At 35.7% G+C, this 24,027-nt stretch overlaps 1 protein-coding gene across 2 annotated transcripts in view; it reads right to left on the reverse strand.

The window, feature by feature from the left end:
• Window positions 1-24,027, reverse strand: part of LOC145257268 (phospholipid-transporting ATPase ABCA1-like) — a 379,489-nt gene that overhangs the window by 109,908 nt on the left and 245,554 nt on the right. For both annotated transcript variants that reach the window (XM_080115647.1, XM_080115648.1), the window contains exons 24-26: window positions 10,288-10,553; window positions 9,087-9,204; window positions 3,364-3,566 (exon numbers count right to left, since the gene is read on the reverse strand). In XM_080115647.1, coding sequence (XP_079971773.1) covers window positions 3,364-3,566; window positions 9,087-9,204; window positions 10,288-10,553 — 587 coding nt within the window. The remainder of the gene's footprint in view (window positions 1-3,363; window positions 3,567-9,086; window positions 9,205-10,287; window positions 10,554-24,027) is intronic.

The following is a 24,027-nucleotide window of genomic DNA, read 5'->3' on the forward strand; positions in this document are numbered from 1 at the left end:
ATGAGCAAGCTCAATATTGCTTAACTTTGGTGATCTGCATAAAGGATTTGGTATTCCCAAGTCGTCACCCTTCTAATAATGTTCAAGTTCAATGTTGCTTAACTTTGATGATCTGCATAAAGCATTTGATATTTCCAAGTAGTCATCCATCTAATAATGACCAAGCTCAATGTTGCTTAACTTTCATGATGTACATAAAGTGTTTGGTATTCCCAAGTAGTCACCCATCTGATAATGATCAAGCTCAATGTTGCTTACCATTTGTTACATAAAAGATTTGGAATTACCAAGTTGTCACCCATCTGATAATGATCAAGTTTAATGTTTTTAACTTTTGGTGATTTACATAAAGCATTTGGTAATCCCAAGTAGTCAGCCATCAGATAATTACCAAGTTCAATGTTGCTTAACTTTGGTGATCTACATAAAGCATTTGGTATTTCGAAGTAGTCACCCATCTGATAATGACCAAGCACAATGTTGTTTAACTTTCATGATTTACATAATGCATTTGATATTCTCAAGTAGCCACCCATCTAATAATGACCAAGCTCAATTTTGCTTGACTTTGATAATCAACATAAAGCATTTAGTATTTCCAAGTAGTCTCTCATCTGATAATGACTAAGCTCAATGTTGCTTAACTTTGTTGATCTACATAACGGTTGTTATATTCCCCAGTAGTCACCCATCTGGTAATGATCAAGCTCAATGTTACTTAACTTTGGTGATATACATAAAGTATTTGGTATTACCAAGTTGTTACCCATCTGATAATGATCAAGTTCAATGTTGCTTAACTTTGGTGATTCACATAAAGCATTTAGTAATCCCAAGTAGTTACTCATCTGATAATGACCGAGCTCAATACTGCTTAACTTTGATGATTTACATAATGCATTAAGTATTCTGAAATAGTCACCCATCTAATAATGACCAAGCTGAATGTTGCTTAACTTAAGGAGGAGATAATGCCTAGTAAAAAACTACTTGGTTACTTGGTCTATTGGCTAAGATCAAAGTGTGATGCTGTGCTTCAATTTTGTTCCGTCTTAGTGAAGAAGTTCTTTATGACTGAGAAAATTATTTTTCTTCCTATCATGAATTCCTCTTTTTGGGGAGTTAGATTTCCTCCATATTAAAAACCAAATTTGTTCGCAACTCTGCACTCGTGGGGAGGAAAGTAAAGAAAAAATAACAAAAAAGTACAGAATAGTTAAAACCCTCCCCATATTAAGAATGGCTTTCAAAATAACGTTATTATTTCAGCACGGTCCGTAATCTGTATGTCATTTTTTTTATTTATTTATTGTATTGTCGAGTGAAATTACAGAATAGTTCAAAACATACCCACCTTTTGCCATATTAAAATGGTTTTCTAAATAATAACTTTATTATTTCAGCACAGTCCGTATTCTGTATGTCAGTTTCTTATTTAATATATTGTTAGGTGAAAGTACAAAATTTAAACCTTCCTTCCTCGTATTGATATTAACTTTCTAAATATGTTAATATTTCAGCACAGTCCTTATTCTGTGTGTCAGTTTTTTTATTTATAAAATTGTTAGGTGAAAGTACAGAATAGTTTACAAAAATACCTTCCTTTCTCCATATTAAGAAAGGCTTTCTAAATAATAACAGCATGAGCCGTATCCTGTGCGCCACTTTTCATTTTTTAAATTGTTAGGTGAAAGTACAGAATAGTTAAAAACATACGCTCCTCATATTAATAATGGCTTTTTGAATAATAATGCTATTATTTCAGCACGGTCCGTATTCCGAATGTCAGTCCCCACCCTCTTTTAAAATATATATGAAATAAAGTAATTATGAAATCGTAAATTGCTTCAACCATTTCCAGGACTGATTCCATATCATCCCATCACTTAAAAATAGATATGAAATAAAGAAAATTTGAGATTGTAAACTGCTTCAGCCATTTCCAGGACTGACTCTATATCACCCCCTCTCTCTTAAAAATAAATATGGAATAAAAGAATATTGAGATCCTAAACAGCCTCAGTCATTTCTGGGGCTGACTTCATATCCTCCCTGTCTCTTATAAATATATGTAAAATAAAGTATTTTTGAGATCGTAAACTGCTTCGGCCGTTTACGGGATTAACTCCATATCCCCCCCACCACCACCATTCTTAAAAATATATTCTGTGTCGATTATTTTGTATCTTTGCTTTGTTTTGTTTTTTTAAGCAGGAGATAATGCCTGGTAGGAAACTATATTACGCTTAATTGACCTTTTTATTAAGATCAAAGTGTAGTATCTGTTCTGGTGCAGCATTTCAACAACCTCATTCCTCCCCCCACCCCAATTTGATTTTAAGGAGATATTGGCTGATAAAAACAACTTGGTTGCTTGGTCTTCATGACTGAGACAATTATTTTAAATTCTTAGGAAAAAGTAAAGAATAGTAAAAAACATACCCTTCCCTCCCCATATTAAGAATGCCTTTCTAAATAATTACACTATTATTTCAGTGCTGTCCATATTCCATATGTCAGTTTCTTATTTAATAAATTGTTAGGTGAAAGTAAAGAATAGTTTTAAAAATACCTTTCCCTGCCCATATTAAGAATGGCTTTTTAAATGTTATTATTTCAGCACGGTTCGTATTCCGTACGTTATTTTCCACCCCCTCCATCATAAAAATATATATGAAATAAAGTAGATAAAATAAAAGATATATAGGCTTACAAATTGTGTTCCGTGCACATGTGCATGACCGCTAAAAATGTTTGCTTGGTGTTAATGTACATTTTACATGTAAATTTTCTGATATCTGTACGCGTTATTCATGCATGTAAAAAAAGATATTATTCGCTATAAACCATCCTTGGTTAATGACTATTATTTCCTGAAAATGTCAGTGTTATGTGACCAGTAGTTTAAGAGTTTACCTGTTAGATATTTACATACACACATACATGTACTGCTTTATTTATATAGAGAAAAAAAGAAGATTAATGAATCATGAACAAGATGACATAAGCACATCGGCTAAAATGAAGTAGCAATGGTGATGAGAACACTAGTTCAAAGAAAAACAATTTTTTTTTTTTACACAGTGGTCACCACTTATCAAGGTCCGGAAGTCACTCAGTGATAAGGGTTATTGCAAGTACAATGAAAATAATGATCACTCAAATTTTGATGAAAACAATTTTACATAAAGAAAATTATCTTTTCATTTAGAATTTAAGTAATAGAAAATATATTTTCAATTTATAATATAAATTTTATTTAATTAATTTTACTAATTTTAATTTAAAGTTTATTATTTACAGTAGTTGTAGTAGATTGAATTTCTTTTTCGAAGAAAAACGAATAAAGCTAAAGATACTGACCTCTTCCAAAGTTGTGTCTGAAATTCCATATGTAGAAATGCCCATTTCTCTGTGGTATTTTTCCAGATCGGCAAACAAATCTTCAAAATTTGCTTCTTTATCATGAGTAAGCTGATAGCACAATTCTGAACCCATTTCATCAACGAGCCGAGAATTTGGGATATACTTTCGGATAAAAGAAAGCAAGCGTTCATGAGAGAAACCTAAGAAAAAAAAAAAAAAAAAAAAAAACATGAATCTATATTACAATCAATTATTTCCTCTGTGTGTCCATGTTCATCACTTAAAGAATCCAGAATTGTCATATATTTGGCATGTAGAACCCTTGGAATGCTAGATACAAATTTTAATACTACTAGCACTGATAAAAATAAACACTTATAGGCTCCAAAACTATTAGTCAGAATTGCATCAAAATTAGTGCAAAGCACCATTGGCATTAAACGTGTGTCATAAGTGTGTCAACATTATAATCATACTACTATTACCATCAGGTTGATAAGAAAGTTCTTGCAGTTTTTAACTTAAATTCAGGTGAACATATCTTGACTCAAACAAAAATTTATTGATCAAAATAAGCACCATCAGAATCAACACACTTTTGTCAACACAAAACAAGGGTGTTTATGCCAGTAACATAAAAATTTTGCATTCTAGTGGCGATGAAGTCGCTGAAGTCGTTCTTGATATCGCTTAGGTTTTTGCAGCAATTCGCACACAGAAATTTGTTGAAATGCTTGAAAAAGTGATAGTTGGGAGGGTCGGTTTAGCAATGTGCAGTTGGGCATTGTCGTGGAGGAGAATTGGGACTTTTCTATTGACTAATGCTAAGTATTGTTGTCAAAGTTTCCGATGCCTTTCATCCATTTGTTGACAATACTTTTCCACCGTAATGGTTTCGCCTGCATTCAAAAAACTGTAATGGATGAGACCAGTCGCAGACCACCAAACAGTCTGCGACTTGGTATAACTCTGGCTTCGGGAAATGTCATGGAGCTTCATCGGCGTCTAACCACTGAGATGAGCTGAGCATCGTTGATTGTCATCAAGAACCCACTTTTCATTATAATTCACAACCCGATCAATAAATGGATTGTACTTGTTGCATTAAAGAAGGGAAGACACTTCATAATGGCGTTTATTTTGGTTGTCATTCAATTTGTGAGGCACCCATTTATCAATTTTTTTTTTCTTTCCAGTCTCTCTCAAGTGGTGTGAAATCGTTGTATACGTTGCCTCTAATTCAGAAGCAAGTTCTCAAACAGTTGTGCATGGATTGGCTTCGACTAAGGCTCTTAATTAATTGTTGTCAACATCTGATGGCTGACTACTATGCCCATCATCTTCAAGATTCTCGTCACCGCCACAAAATTTCTTAAACCACCATTGTGCTGTGCGTTCAGTTGGTATTCTTGGGCCAAACGCTTTGTTGATATCGTGAGCTGTTTCAGCAGCTTTTCATCTTAGCTTGCATTGAAATAAGAAAGTTGTGGGAATTTGACATTATGCAAGAGAATATTCTTTTCATTATTTTGACTCTCGAGTATATATTCTCGATTGATTAACTGTGTCTAACTATGTTGGATATATAGTCATTCCCACTGCAGGTTATGTCCTACTACACATCTTATGGGTCATCGACCCACACTATTGAAGTAAGTAAACTAGATAGAAAATTCAACTGCTTAAAAAAAATGTCAAACATCTTTCCGTTTTGCCATGACTGTTACACAAGTCAATGTCTTTCCAATTTGTCATCTTTCAGGTTTTTCCGTGAAGGTGTTGTAAGGATTTGAATGACAATCTTCTTGTGCTTCACAAATAACAACACTGGATCCACTACTGCATCATCATTATATACTATCAAACATAATACCCAATTTTGTATAAACTATTCTTTCCTTACAAGTGTGTAATAAAAGTGGACATATAATACTACTACTGCAGGGAAACTACTTTCAGAGTGACAAATAATAATGAACACTTATAGGCATCCAGATATAATTGCCTCATATATGGATGTATCATACGGGAGGAGTGGAATGAATAATTCTACTTCTACCTCTTAAACTAACACAACTAATAATAAACACTTATAGGCTTGAAAACCATTAAGCAGTTATTATGAAGGATCTTTGAGGTGGAAAAAGTGTAAGACAAGGTTTTGAATTATAATATACAGGGTGGAACAATAAAATTGTCGCCCTAGAAAAGACGACATGACTCCATTTCCATTTGATGAAAACCGGTTTTCTTTTTTTTTTTTTGAAAACCATCTACTAGTTGGCCAGTTGTATACAATTCCAAGGAGTGATAAGACCCTTCTATCATGTCAGAAAGTGATACAATGTTCAATGAGCAAGATCAGAGATGCACTGCTATACAACTTATGCTAACAGGACCATTGCCAGCACTCTCAAAATGCATCGCTAGATAGCCATAAATAACAAGGATGTGCGCAGGGTGAGGCAAACAAAGTTTCCTGTCATGGTTATGGTTTTAGTGTCGTGTGAAGTGAGGGCTACATCATGCCACTTCATATTTTTTAAGTCAGCTTGAAAGTCAAAATCAAAGTGTACCTACACGTGTTGAAGTATGGTGATCCCTTGGTGGAATCAGGTAGCTGCTGGTAGACCCTAGGTGTGGCAGCAGAACTTGGCACCGACCAATAAGTTCAAAGAGATGCAGGCCTGGCTTCAGAAAGCGTGCTACGACTTTGTACCCTTATCTCACTGGCCCCCTCCTTCTCTGACCTGAACCTGCTGAACTACTTTTGAACAACGTTTAGTCATACGTCAAGAAAATCACCAACATGACCTCCCACAACACTAAAACAAGCCTGATCGCTACCATCCACTGAGTATTTGCTGAGCTCATGCTGGCCCTTGTGGAAAAGGCATGCTTCCAGTTCCGAACGCATATCGAGGCGGGGATTGAGGCTGAAGACGGATAGAGATGTCAGCTCTACTACATAATCAAGTTACCTGAACTGATTTTTTCAATAAAAGTTTTAAAATAAAGCTGTAGTGTTGTTTTCTTTTAGGGTGACAAATTTATCGTTCCACCATGTAATTAGTGTTACTACTAATCTATATACTATTAAAACTTTGTGGATTTTTGTTATTCTCACAAGGCATAATTCATGTTTATTATCAAGAAATATATATATATATTAGCAGTACCTGCTAACCGGCGTTGCTTGGTGGAAGCGTACCCCCCTTTGAAAAAAGTTAAAGTAAGTTGTTGTTGCTGCCCAACCCCTAACCTTCTCATGTTATGAACGACTTTCGGAATAGACACCCCAATTCCTCATGGTAAGAACGACTATTGTAATGTCAAGAACGGATGGAGAGTGTATTGATCAATGCCCAGCCATAAAAAAATTTTTTTTAAATAACAGTGAGGGGGGAAAAGACAAAAAATTGATGCAGTAGGCATGCCGTGTGGAGAGAAGGCTGGGGGGACATCCATTTAATTGTTGAAGCTGTGGTAATGTTGACTGGCTAATTACCGGCTTTCACATTTAAAAATAGTTGGTCTCAAAGTTTTATTAAGAAGCGGAAATTTTATTTAAAAACTAAAACATGTAATCCTATCCTTCTTCCACATATTTATCTTTGATTATTGTTTTTTATTAATTACTGCAATAATTTCACTTATCACCATAATCCCCCAAAATAAAACCCAAATAAAAATAAAAATAAACCCAAAAACACACAAAAAGAAAATACCCCAAAACGAAATGAAGGCATTTCATTTTATTTTGATAAAAATTAGGAAAATGTAGAACGTAAAATAGCACATAAGTAAACCTTTTTCAATATTAAAACTTTCTCCACCTCACCCCCAATATGTTACATTGACGCAAACCTGAAACCCCTATATTTCGACTCTTCTCCTTTATCCACTGGTCCACAATAACAAAATTAAAATAACGTCATGTTTTTTTTACTATTTCAACCAAAGCAAGAATGAAGGAATGATTTTCAGCAACCCTTGTTGAATTTGCTGTGTTTTTAAAAACGAAAAAAAGAAAAACACGTTAGCGTAGATTTAAAATATTGAACTCCACCTTCCCTCCACATCCCTAAAAAAACGAAAAATACAAGAAATGCCGATTATATATTTTGTCTTGTTAAGTATTTTTGAAAGTTTTCTAGTTGGTTAAAATATAATTGAGCTAAATATAGGACGGTAAAACCTGATATGATGTAAAGATATCTGTAATGTAATTGTTTAAATGTAACAATCTATAAAGTACCCTCCCCTCAAAAGAAAACCACCAAAAACAAATGAAGGTTTTTCGTTTTCTTTGATACAAAATGAAAAATACGAGAAATGGAAAGTGTTCGACTGAGCTTCAGTCTATGGTCCCCCCTCGCCAAACTTTCACAACAAACACTCGTCTAGCTGAAAACGCTATCAATAATTCCACCCACTTGTTATCTGTGCCTAAACCTAAACGTAGATTCCATGAACAAAGCTTCTTTCTTAGAACTACATGCCTGTGGAATTGTCTTCCGTTTTCCTGCTTTCCAGCTGACTACAATATGGTTGTCTTCAAGTCTAACGTAAACAAGTTCTTGATGAGCCGTCCCACTTGTTAACAAATTTACCGAATTTCCATTACTAACGATTACTATATTGTCCAATTTCTACTGTACACTCTTTAACCCTTATCCTTGAGTGGCCTCTTGGCCTTGATAAGTGGTGATGCCTATGTAAAAAGAAAAAAGAAAAAAAGTGTACTGGTAGTTGTAAGTGTATGCGTGTGCAATCCAGTTAATATCGGTGTCAAGTCAATATAGTTATAATGGTTATAAAAGTAACTGGCCCTGTTTAGGAGAGTGGGAAGACTTTTCAGTTAGAGGGGGAAATATGAGCTACTTCGTCTTTAGGTTTTGGCAATCATAATGATGTCGCTCCTAGGAAATAAGATAATAAATGTACATGTAATGGTGTTAATAAGTTACATAAGATGGTGGGTAAAAGTTTAGACGAAATAAATTCGTATGTGGCATCCTTCATTGCAAACCTATCGTAATTTGGTCCAGAGGGAATTTCTGCAATCAAATTATATCAAAGATAGAAGATTATGATTTTATAAAAAATGAATAGCAGTTGTTTGGAAATACTTCTTGTAGCCTTAGCAGTCATAACTACTTGTAGTCAAGGGTCAATTAAATAAAACATCATAAATTATTTCTACCTCACTCTCATTATTGTCACTTTGCCACAGTGCATACTTCATGATTATTACGAAGAAATATATATATATATATATATATATATATATATATATGTATATATTTACTTGAAAGCAGTATGATTTTTATTAAGAATGAATAGTGGAAGTATTGTCAAAGTTTATATATATATAGACATATATACACTAAATCTGATTCATCTGTGAGTCAAGGATCATCTAAATAAAACTTCATAAAGGATCCCCACCCCACCAGAGATATCTCTCATTTGATAACATCATCCACTGTGCATTATTATTTCTCTTCATGAAGTCATTCATTGCACACTGATACAAACAACAACGATTTACAATGTTAGTGATACAATAACAAATGGTGACGTAACTTATGGATGGTTTTGTACTACTTAAAGCAAAAACAGGTTTCTGCAAGAGCTAGACTCAAAATAACCCATCATATAAAACAAACATAACATTGTCATACAATCAATAATAAAAACATTCAAAATATCCTTACTTGTCTCACCAGTTGTCTCTTCATAACCTTTCGGAGTACACTTAGAGAGATTATCCTGATCGCTGTGATCTGACTGTTCAGTAAAGCCTTCATCTTCTGCTTCAGCTGTTATATTAATCTAAAAAGCATGAATGAGAAATGCAATAATACTTAATTGCTTTAATAAAAGCAACGTAAAACAATAAATAAGTAAAAATAATGAATAATCTATATATTAATACGATAGCGTGTGTTATTTTGTGTGTCACGCTTACATCTTTTTCTTCCGAGTGACTGTCGTTCTATTTCTTGTAATGAATAATTTTATCAAGAATTCTTCATAAGTTTTGGTTTTGGTTATAGCTGAAGGAACTCAAATTATACATACATATATATATATATATATATACACACACTACATATGAAATTATTAACGAGTTTACATTTGTTTTAATATTTAAGGAACGAGCAATAAAAATCCATGAAACTTTGTGAAAGTGCTTACAATACTATTCAGCTACTCCAGTCAGAAAATGAAAGTATTTAAAGCAGTATTAACGAAACTATAGCAGAAGAAAGGAATACCTGTTGATTTCAGCGTGTCAAGTTATTAACGAGGTTGAGAAAAAAACACAATATACCCATAACTTGTTTATTGAAATAATTTTCAAACATTAAATGAACTAGGAAAAATGCTTAGAACACAATAACTACATAACAATTTCTATGTTGACATAATTAGAAGGGGATATGCAATCCTTTTTTATGAATGTTTAAATGATGACAGAGAGAGAGTGTCATTTTTAATTGGTTCATTTCAAAGAGCAACAGAATTGAGATGCTTAATCTATACTTGATTAAAAAGGAAAGAAAATAAAGGAAATTATGATTCAGAATTTTTGAGTTGCAGATTAATAATTTGTATTATTTGTATTATTTAGTCTATTATACTTCATACTAAATGTTATTCTCATAGTGTAAAATCTAAGCCTTCCTGTGAATAAGTTATAGCATAGTTAGGAGGTGTAACTGAACAAATCTTATTAACCTTGATGTTTGTCTAATTTAATAATGCCTTTCATAAGAAAAGTATGCCTAATGACATTTGATTTCACCTCTACATTTCAACAAATAAACATCAGTACATTGTAAAAGAGAGGGGTACTATGTGGTAAACTAACAAACCAAATTGCAAAAAAAGTTACTTAATGAATGTACATACTGCGTCAACCTTTTGTGGTGAAGAACTCTTAAAGGATGTCCTGCTGCTTGAATTGGATAATTCTGCTTTTTTTATCCTTGTAATCTGTTCAGGTTTTCCTTCGGATTCAGATTTGACTAAAGTCAAATAATATCCACTGCCATAATAGTTCTTTAGAAAGAGGCTGGAGCCACAACACTGCAATTTTCCATCAGAAATGATTGCAATTCGGTCTCCCAAAACATCTGCTTCATCCATGTGATGGGTTGTTAAGATTATAGTCCGACCTAAAAAAAATTACAATAAAAACATAATTATAGAAATATTATTTCAGTTGATAAAAATTTAGGAAAAATGAATATTATAAAAATATTAAACTTCAAAATGACAGAATTGGAATTATTATTAAGAAAATATTTGCAAATACATTTTGGTATGTAAGAAAAAAATTCTAAAACAATGATACACATATCTTTTGTTCAAAAGTTGATCAATTCATCGAAACATTGGACACTGAATTTAAAAGAACACAAAATGAGGAAAGTGCAAAACATTAAGTGATAAAAAAGTAAAAAGACAGAAAGAAAACCTTGATTTTTATCTACATCAAAAAGTAGAATATTTTTACTTATGTAGCTGAAAATACGAAAATATGCATAAGTTTGAAAATTCTGTACCTAGCTCTATCACATGACTATCTTTCTTACACTTTCTATCATGATCATAAACCTGAGAGTTTTCCATATCACCCTTAATCAATACTTTACCAAAGCTTAAATATAAACAACATACTCTTTCTTTTGATTCTTTATACACTTTTCTCTTCTTTTTTCATTTTCTTTCTTTGAAGATTGTAATGCTGGGTATGGGGCAGCCAAACTAGCTGCCAACATTGCCCTGCTTTTTATTGAAACCAACCAAGAGCTCTTTTATTGAAACCAACCAAGAGTATCCTCGCTGTTCCCTTAAGTGCAATTGTCTGGATCTCTTTTGCACTTGGTTCACCAGGAATATTAGTAAGGTAAGACTTCATGTTCTTCTTCATAAGCCCTGTAGCACCTATACTAACTGCCATGATTGATATCCCCCTAAGATTCCAGTTTCTTTTCATATCATACATGAGACCTTGATATTTGGTCTGTTTCTTCCTTTCAGCTCTGTTCAGACTTCCATCATTAGAGACACTCACTTCAACCAAGGTTGCCACTCTTTCTGACTTATTCCATATAACTATGTCAGGTTTCACAGCAGCATTTTCAAGGTAGGTGGCTGTAGAGATTACATGGTCGTAATGTATGATATATAAGTCATTTCCAATTGTTCTTTCAGGTTGATGTTCCTAGGCCTTGCTGCTACACTGGAGATTTAATTTTTTTACAGATGATCTAGTGGAGGTACTTATATACTCCATCATATCTCGCTGTATAGTAGTCGTCCCCCAAAAGAACTCGATATCAGATGACTCACACTTTCCAATTCTGTTGGCAGAACCTGCATTTGTTGCCATTACTGATACCTGCCATCTTCTTGAATGCATTGGTCATCAATCCCTGGTCTTGAGCAGCCATTAGTAAGTGATTTCGTCCGTGATTATTGATGCCCTCACTTTGCTGAGTCCGACCTCTTATCACATATTCATGAATAAAAATACTAAGTAATTTAACAAATCCTAATATTACCAAAATGGCAACTGCTTTTTTTTTTTTTTTTTTCTCTAAATTTTGACTAATGTATTTTAACTATATGCGCATATATTGTCTTTAACTCTTTGCTTCCATGCGAGTCGTTTCTTATTACTTTATTTTTTATTTATTTATTCACCTTGTTTATTTATTTCTCTTTTTGCTTTTACCAACTGTGTATACCTTCTCTTTAAATGTATTTATTTAATGCATTTTAATTACATATGCGTAAAAATGGTCTCTAACACTTAGTCCCACGCGAGCCGTTTTTAAGGTCAGAAGAACTCTACTCGAAAACGAATAGCCTATGCAAGAATATAGAACAGAGCTAGGACCACCTTTCTTTCTACTATAGAAGACAGAAGAACTTTAAAGTAGTATACTTAATATATGCAATCACCGTACGCTTGCTTGTATGTAAGTGTCCTCCATGATACCCATACCATACCAAACCACTGCACGTGGCTCATAATTTGACTGGCACTATATTTTTAACTGCAATATACATAATCCCAGCTGTGATACTAGGGCTAATTTTCTGAATAGATGCAACACTCTGCGCCTGACCTTAATGACTACAATTCCAAATCCCATTAATTAGCTGTCCCTATAACTGGGAGGGAAAAACCTAATAGCTAGCTACGAAATCCTATACATTTTACCTCCAAGACGATTGCGTTTGTCTTACCTGCATGCATAAAAAAAAAAAAAAAAAAAAAAAATTTCCTCCCTTCTTCAGACTAAACCTTACCTGTAACTCAAAAATCCTAATGGAAATCCATCTGTAAATAAATAACCCCTCTTCTCTTGAACGCTAACAATCTACTCCTTCCAACCTATCCGCCACTAAACTCCCACATTGCTCCGCATCTGTAGTTGAATCGCTAACTTCCAGCCCCTAATCCCTCACATGCAAACTGTTTTAATAACCATCACTAAACATCTATACATTTCTACCTCTAAGGCATGCATTACAGCTCATTCCTATCCAGTAAGGGACTTAACAGCCTATGCACACAAAGGCAGGTACTTAACAGCCAAAGTACCCAGAAACAAAGCGATATGCACTACACAACTGTCTCGAGTTTTGCAACGATTAATTACGTTATTGAAACGACACTCCTTGTTATGCAAAACGCCCCATGACTCTTACTAAAAAATACCTACAACTCCAACTCTATTCGCACCTACTGAAAACCTGCCCATATATATCTATTCACCTAATTACGCATGACTCAATACTTGCTGTCTTATCCATGCTATATTGCACTTACATCTTAACCCTCCTATCATCTAAAATAGCTCGGGCACAACTCTTAGCTCAATTCTTAATACCTACTCATACTGTAACACTATACTAGACCTAAGCTAACATTAATAAAATAAAAAAAAAAAAGGGTACGACTAAAATCACATTATCTCCTCCCTAACAAGCCCTCTTACAAACATAGACGCTTACACTGCATGAACTTCACCCACCCCCTTTATCCATTAACAAGTAAATAGCATGTCCCTAAATCACTTTGAGGAGTGTAACTAATCAGTAGATATAATCCCCAACAAACTAACCCAGTAACACTAACAACGCGGGGTCGCAGAAATACCTGGATTAGAACCTAGGCGCGGAGAAAACCCTCTCAGGGCTGACGGACCCAGTAGGTCTTCCCAGATCATCCGTCTAGGAGAAGGAAAACTCTGAAACTAAACCAAAGGGGAGAGAGGCCTCTTCAGTCTTGGATGACAACCTTCCTAGAGCTGGTGACTCAAACAAATTCACCGGTTTGCAAACCTAAATTGCTTAAGGAGTAGATAGGCTCTGTCTATCGCCCGGCTTCCATACTCCTTCTTTGCCTATTAGTCAAGCGCAGAGACACTATCTCAGTGATTCGACAGAAACACCCAGCGGTAGATCTTGTTTCCTAGCTAGGGCAATGAACGCCGTTCTTCCCCATTCCCAGCATGCCCCACCCCTATAACTGAACATTTGGGAGTGCTTGAGTATAAGATATGCCTGAGCGGTTAGATTGGGTTGACCTTCTTCTAAAGGGTTGAGGGTACCGGAGTGACAGTTCCTGGCTGCTGTTCCCGACTGGTAGTACAGGAGCCCTAACTCTTTGGTAGCGCTTAGAGCGGCTGCTCCATCAACAGTTGAATAATATCGGGTTGTTTGCAGTGCCATGACGCGCATGGAAAGGGACCCTGCACTCATCCCCGGTGGGCTTTCCTGAGGCCACAATCCTAATTGGAGAAAGGTCAGCTGATGGTCTACTTGTGATGCATGTCTGAAGCTCCGCATAACCTCTTGTTTAGCTCCCCCTTACCGAAACTCTTAAAAAAAAAATATGACGACAGTACAATCTAAAAATAAGCTTAAACCAGGATTAGGGACAAACAAATTCAACTTGCCTCCTCCCTTGAGGCTCTCATTCACAAATATCCGTGGGCTTAGAACTAACTTAGTTGATGTTGAAGCATTTCTCTTAACAAATACCCCGGATATCTTAGCACTAAGTGAGACTAACCTACACTCCTCCATTCCCTCTAACCACTTTAACATGCCTGGATATCTCCCACTCTGCCGTAAGGACTCTGACAGACATATGCACGGACTTGGAGTTTACATTCGTAATACCCTTCCCTTGACTAGAGAAACAAACCTAGAAACAGATGATCAAGCCTTTATGTGCTTTAGACTAAACGTGCAACACAGTATTAGCTACTATTATTTTCTCTACCGCTCTCCCTCGACTCAGGACTGCTCCATAATAAACAAAGTATCTGACAGCATAGACACGGCACTGTCCCTCGACACTAGCGCACAAATACATGTGTTTGGTGACTTTAATGTCCACCACAAAAACTGGCTTGGATTCTCTACTCACACAGATGCAGCGGGCAGCACAACCCATAGCTTCGCTATATCTCACTCCCTATCACAAATTGTTACGTTTCCAACCCGTTTCCCTGACCAGGAAGAACAACACGCATCACTTCTAGATCTGTTTTTGACCACAGTTCCCGATGACTGCATAGCGAAGGCCCACAGCCCACTCGGGAACGCTGATCATGCAGTGATAATGGTTGAAATCGCCCTAAACTCTAGTCCCAAAACTGAAGAGCCAGTGCTCAAAACAACGAGATATTATAATAAGGCTGACTGGGAAGCCATCAGGGAACTAATTAGAGATGCTCCATGGAAAAATATTTTCTCTCTCCCTGCTGAACAGTGTGCAAACGAGACCACTGACTGGTTCAAAACTGCAATCGAAGCGCATGTTCCCATGCGGAAATTTTATAGTAAGCCCCACTCTCCCCAATGGTTTACGTCGACTTGTGCAACTGCCATTACTCAAAAGCAGCATGCATACCGTAGGTTTAACCGACATAAGTCCAGTTCAAACAGACTGAAGTATATAGAAGCTAGAAATAACGTTAAGAAAGAAATAGCGACAGCTAAGAGAGAATTTACGGAAACCACTAAAAAGCGCATCGAAGCTCAAAAACTAGGAACTCGAGACTTCTGGAAAATCTACAACAGTGTAGTAAATAATGGGCAATCAACAATTCCCCCACTAACCAACAATCACGAGGTTGTCTCCTCAGCAACCGACAAGGCTAACATGCTTGCCAGTCGGTTTGCCTCAAACTCCACACTGGACCCTTCCAACCACCCCCTACCTGACTTTCCTATGCGGACAGACGCCACACTAGACGATCTGAAAACCACCCCTGCTCAGGTGCATGCTATCATAAAAAACCTTGACACCTCAAAAGCATGTGGACCCGATCTTATCCCAGCTGTGCTATTAAAAAAGTGCTCAGCCGAAGTAGCTCCAGTTCTCTCCAAACTCTACAACAAATGTCTTAATGAAGCTTGCTTTCCGGGCTGTTGGAAAACTGCTTCTGTTGTACCAGTATTCAAGAATTCTGGCGAAAGGACAGACCCATCAAATTATCGCCCCATTAGCCTCCTCCCACTTTTTGCCAAAATATTTGAGACCATAATTAACCATGCTCTAGTCCATCATCTTACAGATGCTAAACTACTGACTGACAAACAATATGGATTTAGACAAGCCCGTTCCACAGCAGACATCCTCACCGTGATCTCTGAACGTATATACCAATCACTGGACAAAGCGGGGGAAGGCAGAGCGGTAGCTCTAGATATATCTAAGGCTTTTGACAGGGTATGGCATGAGGGTCTCCTCAGGAAGATTAGATCTTACGGTATCACTGGTAGAATACTTAACATAATTAAATCCTTCTTAGATAAGAGAAAAATCCAGGTAGTCCTCGACGGTCACACATCTAAACAATATGATATAAATGCGGGAGTGCCCCAGGGTTCTATCCTTGGACCTCTATTGTTCCTGATATTCATAAATGACCTCCCCGACAACATTGCCTCTGAGATGGGTATATATGCTGATGACACTACACTCTATGGCAGACACGACAGGAAGACGAATGAACACATTTCTAAAGAAATGGCAGAAACACTGGAGGAAGACCTCCGGTCTGTGGTGGAATGGGGACAAAAGTGGTTGGTCGCGTTCAATGCTGCCAAGACAAAACTAGTTTCATTCAATAATTACAAGAAACCCTCTCTACCACCAATAGCAATGGCCAACGACCCTTTATCTGAGAGTCCATCTTTCAAACTCCTTGGCCTAACGTTCACAGGAAACATGAGTTGGAACAATTACATTGAAGGCATTGCCAGGGCCGCTGCAAGAAAGGTAGGCTCTCTCTACCGTGCTAGAAAACTACTAACACCCGAAAGTATCCTGTACCTCTATAAGGCCACCATTCGCCCATGTATGGAGTATTGCTGCCACATCTGGGCTGGTGCATCTGCTACTAGTCTCTCGCTCCTTGACAAGGTTCAAAAGAGAGTCGCAAATCTGATAGGCCCTGAACTGGCATCTAAGCTTCAGCCTCTGTCCCATCGACGAAATGTTGCATCCCTCTGCCTGTTCTACAAGTATTTTAGTGGTGAATGCTCTGATGAACTGCAATCACTTGTGCCCCCACGACGCGAGCACCCTCGACAAACCCGACAGGCTACTAGATCCCACCCCCACACTGTAGAGGTCCCTAGATGTAAAAGATCTTTTTACTCCAATAGTTTCTTCCCCAGAACCGCAAGACTCTGGAATTCCATTCCAGGTCCCTGCTTCCCCAACAGTACTGACGTGCAGAAGTTCAAGTGTAACGTGAACCGACACCTTGCTGCCCAAATCCCTACATAGTACCCCAGTAGTTGTTGCCCCTGATAGTAGCCCCCTACACCAAAGTGGCAATTTGCCTTGTTTGGGGTGAAAATGTAATAAAAAAAAAAAAAAAAAAAAAAATTATAACCCTTTCTTGATCGTGGTGGGGGGACTTCCCTCTTGAGCCAATCCAAGGAACCTTCCTTGTCTATGTATTTCTGAGAGAGTTCCCCCCATCCCAAATACTTTGCATGCTGATGTTAGTCCCATTCTTTAATGTTCATCCTTTAGTGTATTTCTGCCGGCTCTTTCTTGCTATTTCTATGGCAGGCTTGTTTAGTGCTTCATCCTCATCTGTGAGACAGCCCTGATCAAAATGTTTGGCCAGCTGGGTGACTGATGTTGTTCTGCCGGCTTTTGTCTCTTGAAGTTTGTATACTATTAAGAGGGTGTGGTTCTGTGAACTTCTCAGGTACTGGCTTGTGCTCACAATAGTTGCCCTATGTTGATGGTTGATCTTTGAGAGCCTCAGTCCTCCTTCTCCCCTGTGCAAATACAGTATTGGTAGACACTGATTTCTATGTATTATTTTATGAAGCATTAGTAGCTTCCGTGTCTTTACATCTAGCCGGTTGATGCATTTTTGTGGCCAGTCAATGATACCAAAGCTGTATATTATAACTGGCATAGCAAGCTGGTTGATGGCAGTTATTTTATTTTTATTTGTAAGCTATATTTTGCAGGTCTTTCCTCACACGGTGTACATATACACATGCATACATCATCTTTTGTCTCACATTGCACATCAAATAAATATGGTTAGTTATGCCTCATTGTCTCATCATTTCAGCCAGCAAGAGGATTTTTTTTCCTTTCAAATTCTCCCAATCCTCTGCCTATTTATTAAAACAAAAAATGTCTGTTTTTCTCTTTGCGGATACATGGAGAAATAGAAAACCACTATGTATTCTACACTTGTCAATGATTCAAATCAATGTTTGTGATAAATGGAATCACTAAGATTTTGAAGCACAATTAAAAGAAACAATGAGAAGATTTGGAAACAGAAAATAAAATGTTAATACCAGTAACAAAAATATGTTCTCTCTGGTCACATATTTTAGTTAATATATATATGACGAATGAACGGATAAAAAACTAACTCTTCAAAATAGGAAGTAATACATGGGAGGATAGTCTCATGACGACAGAACAAATAGTATAGTACGCCACCCTCTTGAATTATTAAAATATAGCACATTAATCTGAAATAGATAGTATTGATTGATTGAGCATTAAAAGATAGTGTAAAAGTATAGTTTCAGTCTCAAACAACGCTCAATTAGTAATAGATAAGATTATAGATGGTTTCTAATATTCTAAACTGAATTTTCTTTTAGAATGTCTCATAAAATAGATACATTACAATTATAAAATGTTTTATTAAGTATACAAGTTAATTGAAACAATCTGATATTTTTATAGCTTTGAAAATTATTAATAATAATAATAATAATAATAATAATAATAATAAATTATATAGCAGAAACCTAATAAAAGATAGTAACACATGGGCAGTATCATTAGTAAAATACTCTGGATCGTTCATAGGGTGGACTAAAGAACTAAGACAGTTCGATCAGAAGACCAGGAAACTCCTGACCATGCACGATGCACTACAACCAAAAGACGATGTTGACCAACTCTACGTGAAAAGGAAAGACAGCAAGAGAGGACTGGTTTGTATAAAAGACTGTGTGAATGACACAAAAAAATAACTAGAAAAATACATAATGCAAAATACTGAATGGATAATTATGGCAGTGAGAGACACAGAAAAGAATCAACAAAATAGTAAACAGACAAAGGATAAGACAAGAAAAGAAAAATGGGAAGAGAAACGACTGCACAAACGATTCATAAGCGTGACAAAAGATGAGAATAATGAAAACACTTGGACATGGATGCTAAAAGGTTATGTAAACTGAGAAACTGAATTCCTAATAACTGCAGCACAAGATAACTCGATAAGAATCAAAGTAAAGATCGACAAAACACAAGAAAACAGCAAATGCAAACTCTGTGGACAAAGAGAGGAAACGATAAACCATATAGTAAGTGAATGCAGCAAACTGGCCCAAAAGAAATACAAGAACAGGCACGACCAATTGGGGAGGATAGTACACTGGGAATTATGCAAACAACTGCATCTCGAACACATAGACAAATGGTACAATCATAAGCCGGCAACAGTACTTGAAAACAAGAATTACAAAATCCTATGAGACATGGACACACAAACAGACAAATCTATCCAAGCAAGAAGACCGGATGTCATAATAATTAATAAGAAAGAAAAGTCCTATCAAATCGTAGACTTTACTGTCCCAGCTGACCACAGGGTGAATATCAAAGAAAAGGAGAAACGGAGTAAATACACAGAGCTAGCCAGAGATCTGAAAGGGATATGGATAATAATAAAAAATCAAAATAGTACCTATAATAGTAGGAGCACTAGGAACAATTCTGAAAAACTTTGAAAAAAGAATGGCAGAAATTAGAATCAGACGACTGGCTGAAAAGATTCAACGAATAACAATAATGAAAACTGCTGAAATATTAAGGAAAACCCTTGAATGCAGAGACTAATACACATAAACTACATGTGCAGGCCAGACAAACTGCAGCAGAGGCAAAACCTGAAGAAGTGTTACATGGAACCAAGAACATTAAAGCTGCATATCTATAAGTTCTCTATCCCTTTCCCTGCCTCCTCTCATTGCCCTATCCCCCCAAGAGTGATGCCAAATAGCCGAGAAGAGTCAAGGAGGATGGAAAGGCCAAGTAGAGATCACTGACCAGACCTCAGCCTGGATAAGTGTAAAGAGAACTGGGACCTTGGAGAAGCTTATTGCCACTAAAATTCCAGTGGAGACCGCCAGTGAGAAATCAATGGTAAGCAAATCCATTTGTGAATGTTATCGAAGGAGGTGGACAGTAATTGAAATCTGGGGAAACTTGTTGTCAGTCAGCTTCTAGGGAACACCATAGGTTGTTTTCAAGGAGAGATCTTTGATGACTTGTGTGAAAGCTGCTTGTGAGCCAATAATAATAATAATAGATGGTAATGCCAGAAAACAGCTGGAATTTTCAAGAAACCCCTTGAATGTGGAAACCAAGTAACATGAGTTAAAAATGCTATCAGGCCATATGGAAACTGCAACAGAAGTAAAACAAAAAGATAAAATAACACCACATGGAACCAAGAAAACTGAAATCACAAAATTGTAAGGTAATACGCCCCCCCCCCCACCAAAAAAAATAGTGTTGACATAGACTGGCACCACACTAAATAGTCATAAAGAATCAAGGAGGATGGAAAAATCGAGAAGAGAAACCATTAACCAGTCGACTACTGGATGAGTGCGAGAGAACTAGGATCTTGGGGAAGTATGTGCCCACCCAAATTCCAGTAAAAACCAATCATCATTGCCACAAAAAAAATCAATGGAAAATGGCTGTTGTGGTAATGCAAAGACATTTGCAAAGGTTATCGAAAAAGGTGGGCAGTAATTGAAATCGGTTGTTCTCAGTGAGTAATCTCTGATGATGTATGTGAACGCTTAGTGAGTACAATAATAATAATTACAACAACAATGAGATAATGCATCCGTTTTATAATTTTAATTAATCCTTTTGGACTAGTTTAACAATGAAAAAAATTGTTTTTCCTTTTTGTAAGTATTGTACTATTTTATATTTTATCGCTTCTCTTCTTCTCCTCTTCTATCTATCTATCTATCTATCTTCTTCTTCTATATAAATAAAATGAACTCATTTTTCCCCTCCGACTTAGCACATTATCTGAGGTATGCTGTAGGCCCATTAACTCTACAGTTCCTCGACACTGGTACATTCCTATATTTTTTTCCGGTGAGAGTCCACTGCCAAAATCGGTTACATTCAATGGAAGTTGCAACATCTTTTCTCTCTATTAGATTTCTCCTTTCCCCGCTCCCCATTTACACTGCAGCGGATGCGTTCACAAGGAACTGTATGAGGAAAAACTGGTTTGGAATCGTAGAAGGTTATTTACGCCCTTTTTTTTAAAATCTTTTTTCCCTGGTTTATGCTTTCTGTTTTTCCCATATTAAAATAAAAATAAATACAAAATAAAAAATAATGCGAAAACGCGATTATTATTATTGTTTTCTTTATGCTTTTTTTTTACTTAGTGTAAGACGCAACCTGCGGGGCTAACCGGTTCTTACTTCCGATGTTAACGACTCTAACCATGAAATCTAACTATGGCCTTTATTTATTAGTGCTTTCAACTCAACATTTATTTTTACACAAATAATTCATTTTTTACTATTTATGATTACAATGCAACGATATCGTGAATTCACTTGCAATACACTTAAATTAAAATTAAAACAAATAAATTCATTTAAAATTCGAGAAAACAAAAAATTCCTTTAGAATTCGGGCGTGTGCGGGAGTACTGAAACTAAACCAAAACAAACTTCGCTGCGGAATTGATATTTGACCTAATTCACTTTTTAGTTAATTCATCGCTTTTTTTTTGGGGGGGGAGGCGCTTCCGCCTCAATGCTTCCAGTTTGATCCCCCCCCCCCGGCACACTTCTTGGGAATTTTCCTAACACCCGGGCACCGCCGGACTGTTCATATTGCATCACTTTCATTTTCTTACCACCCCCCAACCACACACGCCTCTAAAAACCCGGGCAACGCTGCTAGTGTTTAGTAAGAGAAAAAAATCAATTTTCATTAATCAAGTAAAAAATCAATAAATCAAATCAGTTTCAATTGAATTCTCCAAAACTTGTGAGTTTTATTTAATTTTTTTTCACAAGAATCACAAGGAACAAAAAATGGTCTGAATAGAAATATTTTCAGAAATTGATTAGTTTCTAATCATTTTAAAGGATTTCAAATGCTATGCAATTAAAACTATGCATATTATAAGTAAAACACAATCTCTAATGACTGGAATTGGGTGCAATGGCGAGAAGAGGAGAACGAAAACAAAATATAAGTCAGGTTTAGGTATTTTTGAGATGAGAATTTGGATTATTTGGGCTATGGTTGTTTACATTTATTTTTTTATTTGCTTTATATAAACATTTATATGTCACTACACATTCATGAGCATATTTTAATCAGCCAGTTACAAGTAACCAGAGAGCTTTTCAGCCGATGCTGATTATACAAACGTAGCGTCTATAATGAAAATTGGAAAAAAAAAATTCACAGCACATATTAATCAGATCAGCGATATATAAATACTTATGTAACACAAATAAAAAATAAAATTTTTAACTGGTTCTTTGACCAACAAAAAAGTTCAACAATTTGTTTTTGTTTATATATATATATATATCATTCAACCACGGTAGTGGTTGAATATATGCTTAAGTCCGAAATTGAATGAATCGAGACACATTCAAACCCCCACCACTAATTCCGTTCGCAACCAAATTTCAAACAGGTTATATAGTTGGATAGAACACCTCATTAGCTACATTTTGAAAAAAAATTTCGAAAATTGGTTCAGTAGAAAAAAAGTTACAACAAAACATGTGGGTTCACAAACAGGAGAGTAAGTACATAAGTGACTAACGCTTTTTTTTATTTTGCATAACTTTTTTTGAATATAAATATTTTTTACTGCGATTTTGCCAATATGACATGTTAGTGTAACGGTTAGAGTACCGGGGGTTGGTGGAAAGATTTTAGGTTCAATCCCGTGTATCATTTTTTTTATAATTAAAAACCGAACTTTTTTTTTTAATAACTAATTTTTTTTAACTCTCCTTATGATTTTATAGCAAAAATGGTGAATTTATCGATTAAAAATATTAGTGAATTCTATGATATACATATTCTTTGAATGAACTCAAATTTTTCGTTATCACATTTGATGAAAAATGTAGTCCCATTTTGGCAATGCGTCTGACCAATGATGCTTTTGAACCCGCGACCAGCACTGCGATGTCATCAGCAGCAGCCTGGGCATAAATATTCCTATTTTTAAACTCCTTTAAAAGAGGATTCAGCATACAGTTCCATAGTAAAGGTGATAAAATCCCACTTTGGGGGTTTCATTTAACTACTTCCCTTTTAACAGTTGCCCTCAGTAGTTCTAGTTGAACTGTTCTGTGCCTCACCATATACTCAATCCATCGGATGAGTACTGGTGGCACATTGAGTTCTCGTAGCGACTTGAACATACTACTGAAGGGTATGTTCTCAAAAGCTCCAACGATATCTAAAAAGACACCGAGTGCCATCTTCTTTTTACGCTCTATACAGATCACGAATTCATGAACCGCAGTCTCGGTAGAGACCCTGGCTCATAACTACTGTGATTGAATGATAAATATTGCATAAATGCGTGTTTGAGAGCTAATTTCTTTTTGACAATCATTAATAAATATTATAAATTTATATATTAATACAATAGCAATGCCTGGAAAAATCATGGATTATATGGAAAAATGCGCGCATGAAAAGTAATATTCTTAAGATTTTATTAAACCTGGAAAAGTAAAGGACAAGAAATTCACCCTGGAAAAGTAAAGAACAAGATATTCTAGTAAAGTAAAAAATATGAATTTTTTAGACTTAAAATATTGCAGCTAAAAATAAAATTTGAATATTGATAAATATTTTATTTATTATTTGCATATGTTGTTGTTTATTGTTGAGTTAGAAAGAATTAATGAATATAATAAAATTATTAATTTTTTATTTATGATATAATAAAATTATTAATTTTTATGTAAATTATAAAATTATTAATTCCATCTACTAACTAACTAATGAATTAATTTTATTCA

This window comes from Euprymna scolopes, chromosome 3 (genome assembly GCF_053919585.1).
Source record: "Euprymna scolopes isolate OS-2025 chromosome 3, ASM5391958v1, whole genome shotgun sequence".
Lineage (NCBI taxonomy): Eukaryota > Metazoa > Mollusca > Cephalopoda > Sepiida > Sepiolidae > Euprymna > Euprymna scolopes.